The sequence below is a fragment of the Blennius ocellaris genome, assembly GCF_963422515.1.
Source record: "Blennius ocellaris genome assembly, chromosome: 4".
NCBI lineage: Eukaryota > Metazoa > Chordata > Actinopteri > Blenniiformes > Blenniidae > Blennius > Blennius ocellaris.
This window is the reverse complement of record NC_137653.1, coordinates 7,887,920-7,906,270: the sequence shown is the minus strand read 5'-3', so window position 1 is coordinate 7,906,270 and position 18,351 is coordinate 7,887,920. Positions and strand designations below refer to the sequence as shown.

At 39.8% G+C, this 18,351-nt stretch overlaps 1 protein-coding gene across 1 annotated transcript; it reads right to left on the bottom strand.

The window, feature by feature from the left end:
* Positions 1 to 1,080: 1,080 nt before the first annotated feature.
* ppm1j (protein phosphatase, Mg2+/Mn2+ dependent, 1J) lies at positions 1,081 to 15,540 on the bottom strand (the record flags this gene model as incomplete). The annotated part of the gene is made up of 10 exons (XM_080495917.1): positions 1,081 to 2,306; positions 3,145 to 3,296; positions 4,448 to 4,555; positions 5,279 to 5,342; positions 5,599 to 5,717; positions 6,509 to 6,593; positions 6,676 to 6,788; positions 7,475 to 7,804; positions 8,651 to 8,765; positions 15,269 to 15,540. The coding sequence occupies 10 exons, from the start codon at positions 15,538 to 15,540 to the stop codon at positions 2,159 to 2,161; spliced, it is 1,506 nt and encodes a 501-aa protein (XP_080352043.1). The 3' UTR covers positions 1,081 to 2,158.
* Positions 15,541 to 18,351: the final 2,811 nt, after the last annotated feature.

The window sequence follows — 18,351 nt, the reverse complement described above, 5'->3', positions numbered from 1 at the left end:
TTCTGGGTGTTTGTCCTGTGATGGACTGGCAACCTGCTCGGAGTGTATCCTGCCCTCACCATATAGCTGGGATTGGATAAAGGATGGAAGATGGTTGAAACACTGTGGATTGCCTTTCTTGAAAAAAATATTGGAGCAGTGATACTTTCACTGCTCACAACTCTCTTTTTTTGTGTGATACTATATTTACATATTCTGTGATTTGACAGCACTGTCACCATTTGATTTTAAAGTTGACATTACAAGAAAACATTATTTTGTTACATTGGCATTTAAAAAAAACCTAAATATAGTGAATATAAAAACTGTTTTCATCCTAAAATAGCTTCCATCCATCTTCTTCCAAAGCTTTAATGCTATTCCCAGTGGACTATGAAGATGAAGACGGAACAAAGTCACATTTTAGAGTCATCCAATAACCTGAAATGCACGTTTTGGGAGAAAACTCATACACTCACAGGGACGAACGCACAAACTAATGCAGGAAAAGTTTCCCTGGTTCTACCTGGTCTTTAACCAGTGATGAACTCGCCATGAAGCAAGAGGGCTAACAACTCCAGTACTGTACCTCCCGGCTGTGTTTGAATCAAAAGTATATTTTTGGAAAACTTTTCCATCTGAAACTCAATTATATCTCATAACACTGTGATAATAATTATAATAATACAGTGGCTGTGGAAGTTTTAATCAAGATAGTGATTGAGTAATGAAAGTGTAATTGGATTTGAGACAGATTCATCACTTGGCTGCAGTAAAGATTAATTTCTTCTTGACAAGTACAAGGGATGAAAGATTTATAATAAAAACAATTAAAAAAAAACACACACAACCAAAGCAAATGGGAAAAATCTGATTTATTTCTAAACTGGAACATTTTATCCTTCCATCACACATTTTGGTAGCTCGTACCCAGAGACACTCCATCTGTCTAAACGTACAGCGATGGATTAAAAACATAAAAATAAAACTTCTGATACAGCTTACAATTAAATTTATCTTTAAAAAATATATGGATACTCTTAAGTAGCACGACGTAACAAAAACGTTTAAAAAAAGAGGTATGTGGTACATTTCAGAATTTTTGTTTTTTGCCTCCTCTACAAGGATCAAATTTAGTGCATCTGAAGAATAAACCTCTTGAATCCCTTTCAGCGTTTAATAAGGCATATGTGTGAAATTTATCACATCTTACTATACCGAGACATCTGCGGAGACAAATTTCCTCCTCTGGAGGCTAAAAAAAAAAAAAAGCAACAACAAAATGTGATGTTAAATTAAGCCAATAATAATTTTATCATAAGTGAAAGCCTACAAATCAAAAAATCAACTTTATCAGCACATTCATTGGAAAGACATCAAAAATCAACAGGCGACCACAGAGCATGAACAACTGTCTTCAAGTGCCTCAGGTGTCTTCATTTATTCATTCATTATTAGGAAAGGGAAAAAAAAGGAAATACTGCAACCCAGACTCAGTTTGAGTCCAGTGGTTTTTGTTTTTACTGCCTCCATGCACCGGTAATGTACAGACATGAAACTGATGTGTTGTTTTTTTTTGTTTAGTTTTATCCTTATTTATTTGTACAGATTTTCCATCCCCATGCCACAGCAGCATCTCTTTGGTTTCCTCACATTCTTTGTTGCAATACCCCGTCTTGACATACATGATTGTGGAAGTTATGGGAGGCTTTCTTTTTTTTCAGTCTTTTTTTTTTTTTTTTACAAAATGGAATTTAAATAGGGTCATAACATGTAAAAGAACAATCCATTTTGTAAGTTTGAATGATTTTGCTGCCTTGAACATAAACAGGAAAAAGAAAAAAATATATTACAGGGATTAAGTTCTCACTGGCAACTGCCACAAATCACAGGTTTGGGAGAAAAGTGGCGACTCAACTGCTAAAGTCACCCGAAATCTTTTGTTTGCATGAAGGAGAGGAGATGGGAAGCTGATCCTGGGCTAAGTCGAAGGGAAGAGACTGGGTCTGCTGCTCAGACCGGATTCTTCTTTACCATGAAGCTGGGTTTTTTTTTTTTTTCATTTTGTTTTATTTTCTTTGTTTTTAGTCTCCCACTGCTCCATCAGTCCAGGGTTTAAGGAGCTCAAAGGAGGCGGTGGGAAGAACCCCCCGTCGCATCGGTCGTCACAAACACCTCGTCATGTCTCCGGCTCATGCCCTGCCAGCGGGATGACGAACACGGTGATGTCGTCGCCGGAGCCCAGCTTTTCATTGGGCAGCCGCCAGCCGCGCTCCTTCAACACTCCTCGAGACCTCATGAGCAGGTCCTGAGCCGCCAGCGTGTATCTGTGTCGCAGGCACACACAGCAGGGAGCATAAACAGCCATTACAGTGGTGAAATGTGTAATTATGGACCTACACGAAAGTACATTTCCATGTTCTGGAAAACACGGCAGGTTTTCTGTCATTTGATAAAAGAAAGTTCTTGGCTCGATGATAAATAAATCACATGAAAAGTGAGAGTATTAATAACAAAACATCAAAACTGAATCATGGCAGTAGTACGGAAATGATAAATGATGGTCCAAAAGAACTCAAAATAGAGCTGAAACCCTTCAAAGTAGTCCCACTGTAATAAGAAATGATGAATAAATAAAGTGTTTTTTTGATGTGAAATGTGAATTTCAATATTGTTGAATAGAATTGTTAAACACAGCAACAGTTCTTCAATCTAAAATCTAATTAAATATTTATACAAACCTTGAAAGGTACCCAAAATGCGAATGAAAGCTGCACTCGTGCAAATTCACTTCCCATCATTGCTAATTTAGCAGCTTGCAATTATGTGATTATATATAATTATATGTACTACATGATGACAGAAAATCTATATAACAATGTTTGTTTCTCTATCTTCTTCAGGAATTTCAAACCTGTTGTGTTTCTAATTAAAATAGAACTAGAAAATGTAATACTACTAATGTAATTTCTAATAAATGTACTGAATGGAAATGAAATGAGTAGAAAGTACAGTAAAGGATCTGTCACCACCTTGCGGGCATACTTGGTACAACAACACAGATGTTCCTCACTGACTGCATGAAGCTGAAATGTGACCACATTAACCGACAATGCAGTGACAACAAAAAGTGAGATGTAACGGATTATTTGGTATTCAGAGTACCTCATGGGATCAGAAGGGTCACAGCAGGATAAGTAGGCTGACACAGCATCTGCCACCTCGCGGTCTGTTGTCACGTCCCACAGTCCATCTGTACCCATCACCAGGACGTCGTCCGGTCCGTGTTTGTTTTCGTCCATGTTATAAACCATTACCTGTTATCATGAAAATGTTGGAGGTGAGTTTGTTTTCATCACCAGATTTCTAAAACTATTTACACCCATAAGCAGTCAATAAACATTTTCTGCTTTTATCTACAGAAAAAAGATTAAAACTGTGTGCTGACATGCAAAAGGCCATAAGCTCCAGTAACCGGAGTAAAGCTGCTCGTATTTAGTCACTTTTTTTTGTTGTTTACATTAAGCAGAGTCACAACTAACAACGATCATATAAACTAAGCCGGAATAACAGAGTTTCTGTGACCCTGGACTGAATTCTCATTTCCTGTTCCAAGAACATAACGTAGTGAGAATGTGAAATACAGAAATGGGAAGTACTGTGATGTTTCAAGAGACCGTGAAACTGTTGTGTGCACTTATAACCTTTCTAATGTTAAAAAGAATGGAAAGTATGCCTTTTTGTGCAGATTAGATCCAAGAGTGTGAAACAACTAAACATCTTAATGTGGATATTAACGAATCCATTGTGATTACAGATCAAAGATTAGGACTTTAAATATGTTTACATTTTTGATATTATCACAATTATCAAAAAATAATAATGGTCAGCTATTTGGTTATTGGATAGAGTTTGTCATTTTGCACTGAATTAACCAAATTACAAGAATGCAACTGGGAAATGCTACAAATACATAATAATAAATATCAAACATAAACTTAGAGAAACAACCTGTTTCAGTAATAAACATTTTCCAAATCACCAAAATAAAGAATGACCTCCTGAAGTGGTCTTAATTGCCAACATCCACACATGCAAACATCCACAAAGGATTTCTATACAAAAAAGTATTCATAATTGAGGAAAACAAGTGGTGTAATTCATATTTGTTTTAATTTGACTGTGTAGCAAATTTTAGCTATGTTTTTGATTCTGCTTTATACTGTGATGTTGCACCTTTGCTAAATTATAAAGTGTCACATCATCAACAAATCCAAGGTCTTGCCTTTATGGTCAGAATGCTTCATGAAATTCATGTTAAAAAAATATTACAATTCTAAATGATATGACACCGCACAAAATGTTTCGCCGCACTTTTGCTAAGAAATGTTTGGAATTGAAAAACATTTAAGGTTAGCTTTCAAATGACTGAGAAACGATGTGTCAGTTCTTCTTTCTCCTCACTCACCTCTGGGACACATGAGAGGAAGGGCTTTATATAAATGTTGGAGTTGTACACCTTCAGGTCGTGATCACCCAGCCCGCGGGTCACCCCGATGGTCGCCATGACACGAGCCTGAACGCACCCACAAATATTCAGTTGCACAAAAATCAGTGGACACACACACACACACACACACACACACACACACACACACACACACACACACACACACACACACACACACACACACACACACACACACACACACACACACACACACACACACACACACACACACACACACACACACACACACACACACAATATTGCATACAGTATACCATCTCTGAAAACCTCCCTCCCACAAACTAGAGAGCATGAAATTCTCAAAATTGCCTTGGGGAGCCACTCTTTCATAAATGTTTGGAGAAATATTTCGGTGCTTAATTTGACTGGAACACCGGAATTCAATGATTTAGGTTGCTGAGCAAATACTTTTGGCAATATAGGGTATATATTTATATATAAATGCACAGAGCAATGTAGGCTAATGCTACCAATGTGATTCACTTCTGAGAAAATCCACTTATGGTGGATTATTAAGTGAAGATTATATTCCTTCATGCACTAATGAAAAATACAGAGGAGGTACTGTCCAGGCAAACATTACACTTTACGAATGATTAAAAATACAACGATCAGCATGGACACAAAGTGAAAACTGGCAGCATCTGTTCAAAATACTACAAGGAACAATATGGAAATTGCATAATTGAACTTGTTACATACTACTAAATAAAACTTCCTACCAGTTTAATACCTGTAAACATGTTTTTTTTTTTTTTTATAGTTTACCTTTTTCCCTTCTCCATATATCAACGGGAATTTGAGATCATCTTCAACGATTGTCTTATAAGCCCTGCAAGGAATGTAAGCCACATGTAAGCCACATAAATATAGTCTGCAGAATATTTCAATTTTCAACTTCTATGGCATTAACAATTTTCACAAATGTAATTTCAGGCTATTTCTTTATTTACTACCAGATAACAGGTATTCTAAAGTGCAAGTAATTTTTTGGGCAATCCTGAATACTAAGAAAAGCCAGAAAAAAAAAAAGGTCCAGAAGTAATTAACAGTGACTAATGTGATTAAGGCGGATCTGGAGGTTTTACCAGCCAGTCATGGTGTGGTCTCTGTAGAGCATCTTCTTTCCCAGCTCACTGTGCTGGATCCTACGAGGAAACTCAATGTGAGTGAACTCATTACCCAGGAGCTCTGGCCTCAGGAATCCCTGCAGTGACACACAGAATTGGGACAATTGCATCAAAGTAGAAAAATGTAACACTTCATTTGAGTCACGCCAGTAGTTTTTCACCCTTAAAGCACAAAAGGCAATAGATTGTAGGTTTGTGGGTGTTGCTGAGGCCTCAGGGCAGTTGAAGCTATTATCCTCCAAACACTTATATATACACGTTATATATTGAAGACTAGAGCAGCTCCTCAGTTTAGCAACAAACATCATCCACCCACTGGGTGACTACGACTATAATTTCTTACATAATTTCTTCTTGTTGCAGCGTTTTACCTTCTACTGTGTTGCACCAACGTCATCAAAAACAAGTTCTTGGTATTGTGTAAACTGTACTTGGCAATAAACCCAATTCTGATCTAATCTGAACTGATAAGCAGGCACTAAAACAATGAGCAAATGATCTACGCTTTGCTTCAGCGTGACATTTTGCTTTAGTGTCAACAACCTCACTCAACTAGTAACAGCTCATATTCAAGCTTTTCCTTCAGCAGGTGGCTGTGGACTCTTAACTAAATAAATTAAACAAAGAATGTATAAATGCCCGAAAGAATTGATTAGAGTCCTGAAGTGGCGGTGTGATGGTTCTCTTTCTTGCTGTAGTTTCCATGTTTTCTAACATTTTTGTTGATCTGTGTGTGTTTTCCCTGTGAAGGACTGGAGACCTGTGTATCCTGCCTTCATCCAGAGTTGTTTTATATGGCCCCGTGTCTGTAGTAAAGACTATATATTACATGGGACAGCACAATAAAAGATCAATAAAATGTATATACCAGATACTGTAGCCGCTGTCTCTCCGACTCAGGTGTGAATTCATTCGTCATAGGAATAACTTCATTATTTCGTATAATTATGGCCCTGTGGAGAAAAACAGGACAACTGGCTGCAGTTTGCAAACTCAACTCAAGATGAGACATGATCAATCGCAACCATGTCTTACCTGCTATCTCCAGCATTGGCGACGTAGAGTTTTCCCATTAGATGAATAGCAGTTAAGGCACAACACCCACCAGAAATGGCGTATGACGTTTTTTCCTTTTCAATCAGGTCATCCTGAAACAAAGAGGGAAATCAATATAAGAATAAAGCTCTTTTGTTGGTTCGAAAGCTCTTTATACATATTCATCCACAAAAAAATAAGCAAAATGTGGTCTTGATGAACAAAAACTAGTAAGCTTGGAGGAACACTTTACCTTTGTCACAAACAAACTCAGCAAAAACTGTGTTTTGTAATACAATAATTCATAGTTTCAGTCTCCACTTACTCGATTTATCCACAAGAAAATTAAGAAAACCACAGAACAATAGGTAAAGGGACTGCTTGGTGCCACATTCTGAGTAATTCTGAGTAAACTGGGTGAAAGCAGGGACCCTGGACAGGTGGCCTGTCCATCATACGGCAAACAAAGAGACAGAAACAGTCACGTCAAAAAAGCTGTTTAGGGATGCCAGTTAACCCAAAATGAATGGTGAGAACATGCAAACACCACTCAGCAAGGACCTGACGCCCATTCTCAAACCGGGGATGTTCTTGTCATCTGGCTGGAGTGCTAAACGCTACACCACTATGTTTTATTTCATCGTTGAGCAGTTCAAATTCTAGCTGAGTAGCGATATAACAAAATGTATCTCCTTAAGGTTTAAGATCATGCAAATGAGCAAAAATGTTCAGGAAACACTTACAATACTGGGTTGTTTACTTATTTTCTCTCACGCATCATTAGTCATCATATGCTCACCATCTGTTTGAAGGCGGTCTCTATGACCCCCATCACCAGGCTCTCCATGCTGACAACCTTCTCCATGTGAAAGCGTACGGTGGAGTCGCTGACGGAGTCGGGGTCCTCCGGCTCCTGCGCAGCTCCTTTCTTCGAATCCGCCTGGTACGGGCTGCCGTTCTTGGCCAGGCAGATTGGAGGCGCGCTGCTGGGGTTCTCCAGGAGGTGGCAAATTTCTCCCAGCCGGTCTCTGATGAGGCGGTGAAGCAGCTTGGAGGCCATGATGGCCGCGCCAGAGCCTGCGTGTCCATCGAACACGCCCCAGAAGTGGAGGGGGAGTCCTGTGCCATCCTGGAAAAAATAAATAAATATATATATTAAAAAAAAAAAAAAAAAAACGATAAAATAAATCTGTTAAAAGAAAAAGCAGTGATATAAAACACAAAATTAATGGCTCGATTTTGCTGGGTTTAATAATAGCTCCCATGAGATTACAACTCTGAGCAGATTGTGAGGGCTTACAGGCTCGGTCGGTGTCTGCAGCTGCTGACTTTTATTTTTGTCGAAGTAAGCAATATGTTTCTTCCATTTGCAATTCTGCTGGATTTTTTTCCCCATTAAAAACATTTAGGAATTTATGAAAAACTCTCAAATCCACAACAGTGGTGTTTGAGAGCATAAATATTATACAAACACAGAAAGAAAGAAAAATCTAAAGTTTCTACTTTAAGAGGATGTTGAGGAGTGATGGAAATGGTTGAACATTACTAACAGTGCAAGACTGCTGAAGCAGTGAACACATACTGAAAGTCCATATTTTGTTCTTTACGGTGAGGAAGAAAGATGAAAATGTCTAAAAGGGGTGATTCGTAGTGAAAAATGAGAAAGTGTGACCAGCACTGTGGAGGAATTCCAACAACGAGGTCCATCAATACCCAACACAATGTGTAGACACCACTGCGGGGTGTCAGGTAACTGGAGTGCATGCACCGATAGAGTGAGGCTGTGAGAATCCATTTCTAACACGTCTCGTGTTACATTTCAGGCCAGATAAGGAGAACTGAAACCATCCTTGAGTAATATTGCCCTCAGACACCTTCGGCGTGTTAACTATGATGATATCATCCTCAGAATATCTTAAGTGATTCTTCACGGGAGCTAAATAAACCCTCGGTCAGGAGTTTGGCCCTTGCTCACCCCGCTGTCTTCCAGCAAAGTGGAGTTACGATGTTTGCCGCTCGGCTTCTTCACAAACAGCTTCTCACAAGAGGCCTGGTCCTCGTTCAGCATGCTCTTCCCCGCATTGATCACCCTGATGGAGAGAAGACACGAAGGGGTAAGGTGAGCCCCGGAGCCAGATGATTTATGTTGTTTGCACTCATTGTCTAACCGCATATAAACATGTGCAGCAGCCAGAAAAATGGAGCGAGAGAGTCGAACAGCGAGGTTAAAAAGTGGGGCAGGATGCAGCCACGTCCCACAGGGAACTTCCAGGAGGGATTAAGTGTTTGGAGGATAATAGCTTCAGAGTAATGCACTGTTTCCTACTCAAGCAGCATCCACTTCCCTGGTGTGTGAACCAGATAAAACTACCAAATCATCAGCATTTAAGCGTTGAAAACTGTGCTGAACATGTTGGAGATAAATATTGAAAACACACAGTTACACGTTTAAATCTGCATATTAAGCGCCACAAGTGTAGAAGAATCCTGTCGCTCACAGACTTTGGACATGCCATAAGTTCTGCATGCTACAGCTCTACAGATCCATCCATTTATCTTGTACACAGACTTTATTCAAACTAGAGCCACAGAGACTACTAACCCTTTAATTAACATGTCGTCTTGTAAAACAATATTGAAGTGAGGTAAATACCCAAATAGAGGAAAAAAAACGTTTTCATGAAAATAATCTAACTGTCACAATGCTTTTCACAATTTCAGAGCGCAGAAAACTACTGTAAGTGTCAGTATCGGATTTCAAACAAACAGTGTAGATGTATGGCTGCACAGTATTTTGCAAGTATATTGTTGTCATGATATGAACATGGACAGTATCCTAATTGCACCTGGAACTTCTGGTTGTGGAGAAACAGTGTCAACCACTTCTCATCCAGCCACTCTGCTCTACAGATGGTGCCACTTATATTGCGAAACAGTTTTGAATGCATGACCTCATCCTGCCTTTTCACACTGAACATCAGTGAGCAAAGACAATTAGTCAAATGAGTGTTGATTTCTCCATTTTAAAACCTCCAGTGTTTTTTTTTGGCCATTTGGAGAAACAAACTGCAAGCCAAGGTTCTCTGGCCTGGACCAGCTTGTATTGTTATTTCTGTTTTGTTTCTGTTTTTTTTTCTTCCTTCAGCACAAGTGAGCTGAATGAATAAACCATTTCATTAGAGTAACATATTGGAGGAGGGAGATAAGAGATGCAGGGCAGTGGCTGCTTCCAAACAGGATGAAAAATGACTGCTGTAAACATGACACAAGCTTACAATGAGTATATCAAACAGATCTCTTACAGCAAACCTCTTCCTCCACAATCTACATAATTATGGAGAAGCATCTTTGCTCTCTTGATCAACTTAAGTCATATTATTAAACTGTTAGCCTTTTCAACCCAACCTTTTTCTCCATCTGAGTGGTTTTCTCTTCCATCTTTTATAACACTTTTTCAAATTCAGGGTAAAAGTGCCCTCACATTGGTCCCAGGGTGAAAGCAGGATACTCCATGGCGTGATCGCGAGTCAATCACAGGGCAAACCACACAGAGACAGACATTTATGGAAACATTCCCAAATCTGTGAGGCCCAAAACCATAATAAAAAAAGAAGCTGGATCATATATTTTCAACCATTGCTGAAAAAAAATAGAAACTATTTGCTGTTTGTACTAGCAGCAAAACATATATTAAAAAGCTATACATATCTAACAAAGCGAGCATCTGTTTGGAACAATATGCAGACATTCACTAGCTTTGTCTCCTAAGCCGCCACATGAGGCTGACTTAGAAAGGCAGCTGCAGTTTGGATCTCATGCTGGCCTGTTATGCAACATTTTCAATTATAGATGAATGCCAGATTCGCTGAATATTACAGCGTAATACCTATTATGCAATTTTAGCATTTCAAGCATTGTCATTAAGATTCCTTCCCGAAAGCTCTGGAGTTGAAGGATTAGGAGTCTATCAGTTGGCCACTGTTGGGCTCATCGGAGGAAAAGCAAAAGAAATGGACAGGGAGATTAAAACGAACAATAAAAGGTGCAATGGCAGTGGAAACAGTCAATAGTAAAAACAACTTGTCAGGATAAAAATCGCCTGGGGAAAAAAAATCTTATCAGATAAAGAGTTCTGGCCTTTCATTTTCCCCTATAATACCGATGATTAGAATCATTAGTGAAAATGGAAGCTGGCTCACCAGAAGCTCAGATATCAGAGTGTTGCAAATGTGAGGCTCAAAATGCATCGGCTTCCCAAATGTGGATTATAGAAAGCCCTTTCACTTTCTAATCAGTTGAAAGCAGTGGACAGGCCCCACAGTGTCCTGGACTGCGGGGGCTTGCATTAGGACTAATGATGGGGAAGAATTTAAAAATGGCCTGGTTGACAGGCCAGAGATCTGGACGCAAGGCTGCGGACAAACCCCCCCCCAACCCCTCACCAAAAAAAAACAACAACGAAAAAACAAAAAACACCCCAACTGTACTGGAATGTGACGACGCAAATCCGCAAAGTCCTGCCAGATTTACTTTAGCTTCACCATGAGACTGCCAACAGTTTGGGTGCTATATAATCCAGGTCATAGATTTGTGAAGGCTGGCTGCAGAACCGACGCTGCCCTGAAGCCGCGAGGTCTGCGTAAAAGTTTGTGAACAAACACAAAACTATTCATTTGGTGTTATTAAATATAACTCTTCCCTGGAGTCCTGCAGTGTGTTTGGTCAGCCGAAATATCTTACCCATAGCACGGTGCTGTATTGATCGGCACAGTCACTGCAAAGCGTCTTTTAAATCTTCTTGGATATCTTTCTTTGTCAAGTTTGCATGTTCTGCCCATGCCTGCATAGTTTTCCACACACAAAAAACATGCATTTGCCGCTAATAAGTGACAACTCTGACCAATTCCCAGAGTTGTGAATTTAGTCGTCCGTCTCTCTGTGTTTGCCCTGTGATCGACTGACAACCTTTTCAGCATAGAGAACGGATGGGCGGACGCTGTCTTTGAGAGAAGACTCATTGAGAACGTCAATATTTTCTTCCCCAGGATAATGAACTCCCAGTCATGAATCAGCATTTCGTCTGTTTTGAAAGCAGTCACATGAGCTCAGTGAGCAATAAATGAGGACGCGGTTTGCCATGTGGGAGGATGTCGGTCTAAATGAGGAGCTTCAGTCATCGCTCAACTCTTTCACATGTTAGTAAATAGGTCATGTGTCTCCTCAACCTGTGACGGAAAATCATTTTGGTGGCGTTTCGTGAAACAGCCCGTCTCAATCTTGAGCCTGCTTACTGTATGTTATGTCAGGAAAACTCAAAAGAGGAAGCTGAGCGTTCCTGTGAAGTCTTGGAGTTGTGACTGCTCGGCAGCGTGACTTCACAAATCTGAAAAAAAAAAATGTCTGTGTGAAGACATCATCTCTCAGACAAAAAGACGCAATCTGTTGTAAAACTGTGGCTTGTATGAAACTTGTGGAAGACTCTGTAATGACAACCTCCTACGGAGAGGAGCGGCTGTTTTGAAGATACAGAAACCCCTTGTGGTTTAATCAGAGGCAGAGCAGTAGTGCATGCAATCCAGTGAAAGAAATACCTCTCTAAAAACCAACCAATTAGTTTTTGAGTGGCTGACAATCTCCCTATATTGACTTTGTGTTTTAATGCATCCTAGAAGATTGTGTTGGCATAACTTGGTTGACGTATAGACGGAAGTTGGCCTCCAGACGAACACTGCAGGCGAGGATTTCATGTAACTGGACATGGAATCCTGCAGTCTCAAAGCCTCTATAAGGAGCACTGAAGAATTAGACTTGTCACTTTCTGAATTCCTTTGCAGGGAGAGGAAGTTGCTTGTCACGTTTGTGCAGCACAGAGAAATGAAAGGTGGCAGGACAACAAATTCCCTGGAGAATAAATGTATAATAACTTGTATGGCATTTCCACATTAATGAGGCGGCATGTTTTTTGTGGTGGTTAAAACGCTCACCTCACGACTCAAAACTGTATGCTTAGCCTAAAGCAAATCCTACAAAGGCTCATAATATTCAGGTAAAACTCCACAAACCCATGACACACAGAAAGATCTTACAAAGAACTTGTCAAGTGATTAAGTTAGACGTGACATCTTGTCATGTTAGTCAGTTGCGGCGTTCTAGTCAAAATATTCTGTCACGCTTTATGAAAGAGAGAAACCTGGAATGTGAGATTTCTTTTTTTTTTTTTAGACACTGCATTTCAAAATCAGGGCACTTCTCACTCTGTGTTGCCAATTTTGCAAAGGCAGGTTGTTTTGACAAGCCAAATGGTTTATATGTGTTTTTTTCCCCCCCTTCATATCAGTGTAGTGTAAAAACAGGTCTTGCATCCTACTGAAACAATACAAGTGATTCATAGCAAGTGTATTGACATATTTTTACAAAACTGGGTTACATATATTGAATTTTTAAGCATGACAAAATAAGTTTAAAATCTGAAAATATACCAGAGGTCCGGAATGGTTTTCATGCATTTCTAGGCCATGATGCAATATACATAGAGAAAATCAGATTTTCAACCTGTTTTTGTTCGTTTATTAATGCAATATTAACATATTAGTCTGCAAAAGTACTATTCTTTATAATTCTTCCAATTTTAATCTACTCAAACTTCCTTTTGTGATCCCTTTGTAAGAAGACTTGAAGTGTATTAAACAGTATCAAATAACCATTTGACCAAAGCACTTTGAGAGTAATACCATAAGTGCACTTAAATATTTATGCTGACGCATTTGTACATCAAGGTTATCGCACTGATCATCTTCTGCATCTTACACGATTGGTGCCAAAATTGCAGATGGATTTTACCTTCAGAATTCCTGTTGATTTTAGTCCCTTTGCGTCTTATCTGAGAAAGAAGCAAACCTTCGAGCAGTCTTTTCACAGCAGTGAGGCAAACGCCACTCCATCATCGCGGTGCCAGAAAAAAAGCAAAGTTGTCAACAATAACTGCGAATGCTCATTATAGCCAGAATGACGCAGAGATACTAAATAATCGATATCAAAAGGGAAGACATTGCTCAGGGTTTGAATGTGAGCCAGCAAGTGGAATCCAAATGGATCGCTTCCACTCGCACTCTTCTTAGGCCACCATTGCTCCTGCTCGTTACGACACAGAACACTTTAACAGCAATGAGCAGGCTGATGGGATAGTACAGTAAACATTGTGACATATATTACATTAGATCAACCTCAAATATGACTTTTTGTACATTCTGAATGCATATTTCTTTACATTATGACAACAGCAACAATTTAGCATCAGAAGGGCTTAAGTTTTCAGCCGAGGCGTTGACTTTGCGGTGCCATATATTCTGGACTGGCGTTGCGTTTTATCTGCATACAGTACGACGCTTCACACTGATGGCTGCAGATTTGGGGGATTTTTAACGCTGCACTAAAGGAGCACTGGCAGCCGACGTGTGATCAGCTCAGGCGATTATGTGGCGTTGTAAACAGCACCGCTAATGCCACGATTACAGTTTACAGTGAAACTACACCTGTGAGTAATTTGCTGCAGGATGCAAATGATTTTCAATGATGACACAGTGCATGACCAGCAGAATTATCCCACGTTTTCCGAATGACTCCTTTCATTCAGCCTTCTGAAAGAGCCGTCGTCACAAAGCCTCACCCCTGTCCCCTTGAGACTTTATGTATGATTCAGCTCTTTTTTTTCACCCCACATTTCCATAGAGAGTCCTGCAGAGGTGGTATAGTCCACGCACTGTTTGAGTGAAGCTATTGAGACCTTTATAACTCCCCCCTCCCCTGTGGGAGAGTGAATCCCATGAAAATGTTTTATCTGCTGAGGAATCACGCCAACAGCACATTTTGGCCAATAGCTGAATGAAATGGTGCAGCGTTGTTGCTACCTGTGAGGACACTGCAGGTGTATCTGAGTGTGAAAGCAGCAGCACAAGCAGCAATTTAAAAAAAAACCAAGGACAGGAGGAGTGAAGCTCTGCACCTCACACACATTTGAACGACCAATGCTGTATCTGTTTGAATGAATACAACAAGATGGCCATTGGGGAGGCTCAAACAAACAAATCTTTATGACCACATTGTAGAAAATATACGTACACATACATCCACATATGCAATTGGACATAAGGAGAAAGAAAAGGATCCAAGCTTCTTTTTTTTTTATTAAAAAGTGATGGAAACTGCAGGCTATATGTGACATTTCCTACCTGCACATTTTTCTCCCCACCATATAATCCTTTAACTTGACGTGAGAAAAAGGCTGCAGTTTAAGATCCTACATGTCAGTGTGTTATGAATTTGAGCATGTCGTGGGATTACAGCTCAAGACACACTCCTGATCATTACCAGGCAGGAAACTGTTCAACAGCGTCAAGGGCCATGTTGGCCATCATTTTGGCTGCTGCAATGCACTCCGAGGTGCCGCAGCAACAAAAACACTCAGGCCTGCAATATATATATATATTTATATAAATCACAACACATGGATTTGTTTCCCCGGAATAAAAAAAAAAAAAATAAACAAATAAATCGATGACCGGTGTGTGTCACTGGAGGAATCCGGCATACTCACTCTGCGTACCCCGTGCGCCAGGGCAGCCTGCTGTCTCGTTTTAACGTGAGCACCGGCCGTGACGCGTGCTCGGTGGAGTACTGCAGGAGCTCCGGGGTGAGGTCCAAGAAATCCGGGCGGCCGTAGGGGAAGCGCGGCGGCAGGCTGTCCGGTCCGCACGTCTGGCCGCCACCTGAGTGGTGGTTGTGGTGGTGGTGGTGGTGGTGGTGTCCGTGAGGCACCATCCCTCCCACCAGGTTGGACATGGCGTTCTTAACTTTGCTGATCATCATCGACGCACCGACGTTCCGATCGGTCAAAACAAAAACAAAAACAAACAAAAAAAACTAAACACCTAAACGACGCGCGGATGGGAAATCGATACGCGGTGCGACGTTACGTTAGAGAAAGGGAGGAGAAAAAGAATAAAAGAAAAAACCTCACATCGCTAATGACGAGGATCATTTCAGGAAGCGATCGGCCCCATGTGACGGCGATCGGAGAGAGAGACGCGATGTTTTCCTCATTCAAACGGAATAAAGGTTTTGAGTTGCTGCGTAAAGGCTGTAATCCTCCAGCAGGAGGCAGGCAGGGGCACACACACACACACACACACACACACACACACACACACACACACACACACACACACACACACACACACACACACACACACACACACACACTAAAAAAAAACATCACAGTGATCAACACCTACAAGAAATATTTATAGACTGCTTGAGTCACATCGTGAGATTTCAGCTGATCTGAAAGGAAGAGGAAGGATGTGATGATAACCAACAGAACTGTGGAGGAGTAAAATGCAATTTATAACACTTTATTGATTTGCTTCACAAATGCAAATGTGTCCCATTGGAATTGTTTAACAAAAAACAAAACAAAAAAACAAGACCCTTAAAGAGACAACTACCTCTCTTGTTGTCAGAGACGCTTAATCGGAGCAACGATGCTTTATGGTATTTTCATTTATACCTTAAATAAATGTAGAAAATATGGCAATTCAAGGATTTGGTGAAACCAAGATTTATTTGATAGTAAGCATTTGTCTTCCATTTCTTTTCAGCTCTGTAGGAATGACGAAGGTGAAAATGATACTTATAAAATGTTTCAAAATGAGTCATAGCTACATAGTGAAACTCTGTAATATGTTTCATGTGCAAAGCCTTTGTTATAGTGTGTTTTGATGAATTTACTAAGCAGTCAGTCAATTACCACAGTGAACTTTTTTTTATCACATTGAAATTATGCCATTATGAGTCACTACAAACCTCTGCATAACGTGTAGTTTTATGCTTAAACTGGCATTATAGGGTTTTACCACCAGTGCTTGTTTCACTGAAATAAATCAGATATTCACCACAAATCTAGAATAATCGTCCTATCAAGTTTAACGTATTTTCCTCACACTGCTGTTTGCATTATTTCTCCAATAGATGGTGCCAAAACACCACCAGTCGAGCATCTCTTGCTACTGTAGTGATGCTTAATAGGAATCTTTTGCTCATTATGTCTATGGGCCTCCTAAACAGATGAGATTTTGTATTTTATAGCCTACTCACTGAGAAACGTGTATGTATGTTGGCACATCTTCTGTTTTATTCCCTTGTTTTGACTAGTTTCTGTAATAGCAGCTGCTCCATTGAAAACTGTCGACAACACCACATGCTGGCGAGTGATAAAACGAAACTAAATGATTTCCCTTGCCTCAAAGGATGGATTTTTTTTTAAACTTTACTTTTATTTCCTTCCCCAGAGATAAAGTACTCCCAACATCCAGTAGCAGTGGATGAAGATTTAATCTCTCTCCTGATGAATGACCCACTGCCTGTCTGACAGAGGCTGCTGAGGCAGGCTGCTCTGAATCCAAGGGAAACAGTGGAATGGCGGGAGAATTAGTTCCCGTGATCTCTCTGGCTTTGTGTTTGGGGTGATAGAAGTTCACACTTTGGTCCCAGTTTAGGAAATCTCTGCTGCTAGGAGACATTTAAAAAGAGTGCACTCCAGTTAGAGTTACACTGCAAATAATGTGATTTTCTTTACAAAAATGCTCCTCCAGTGTTCTTTCAGCTGGAGGAAAACCAACACAAGGTATTTACTCATACCTATTGTGTGGTCTGTCTACCTGCATCGTTACACTAGGATTTGCCAGATGGGTCAGCAGTCTTTCCCAGGGCTGTCACAGAGAAACACACAACCACACTTAAGGACAACCCAAAGTCGCCACTTCACCTGAAATGCATGTTTTTAGGCCGTGGAAGGAAACCTGAGTTTGTGTTCCTCTCTCTGAGGAAAATCTCCTAACATCTACATCAATGTGTGACCTATTGTGTGTGTGTGTTTTTAAAAATAAAAAAATAAAAAAATGCAGCATTGTTTTATTTTCTCACATATTACACCTGACTGCATTTATTTGACAATTAATGTTTCCAGACATTTTTTATTTTCTTCAAGTCCTCAGCCATATTTTTACTCCACTACATTCATTTCACGGCTTTATAATTTCAAATAAAGCTCATATTGTGAGCCAATTTCATCAGCCTGCAATAAAAGCATATGGAAGACAAGTTCTTTGTTGTATATTAAATAAGTAATTCCAAGAAGTTTTGTTTTGTGTAATGGATTTTCAGCTGTTTAGTCAGAAATATACCAAGTTTGTTTGCTTTACTTTAATCAGAGTAACCCTTTTACCCCCAAGTTGTCTGGGTTTATTTAAATTTTGTGGTTGTAGAGTCGTCAGAACATAGGCAACGAGTGATTGCTTATGAACAATTATTCCGAGATATCTGGCAGTTTTTCAATTTTACTGTGTGATTTCAAAGCTTTAGGAAAACCATGTTCTGACTGTTCTCCGAGAGCTCACTGAAACAATCAGTCTATGGGCAGAAAGCAGTTTTTCAGCTTTATTGTAGTTTCTGAATATTTAGGATGTAATAGATGGTCATAAAGTTCTGCTTGTGTGTGACATGCATATAATTTGCCTAGTATTATTTCACCTGAATCAGATAGAAAAACACAAATATAGTGACAAAGACAAAAAACAAGACTCTAAAACAGTAGATTACACATAACTTATTCCCATTTTC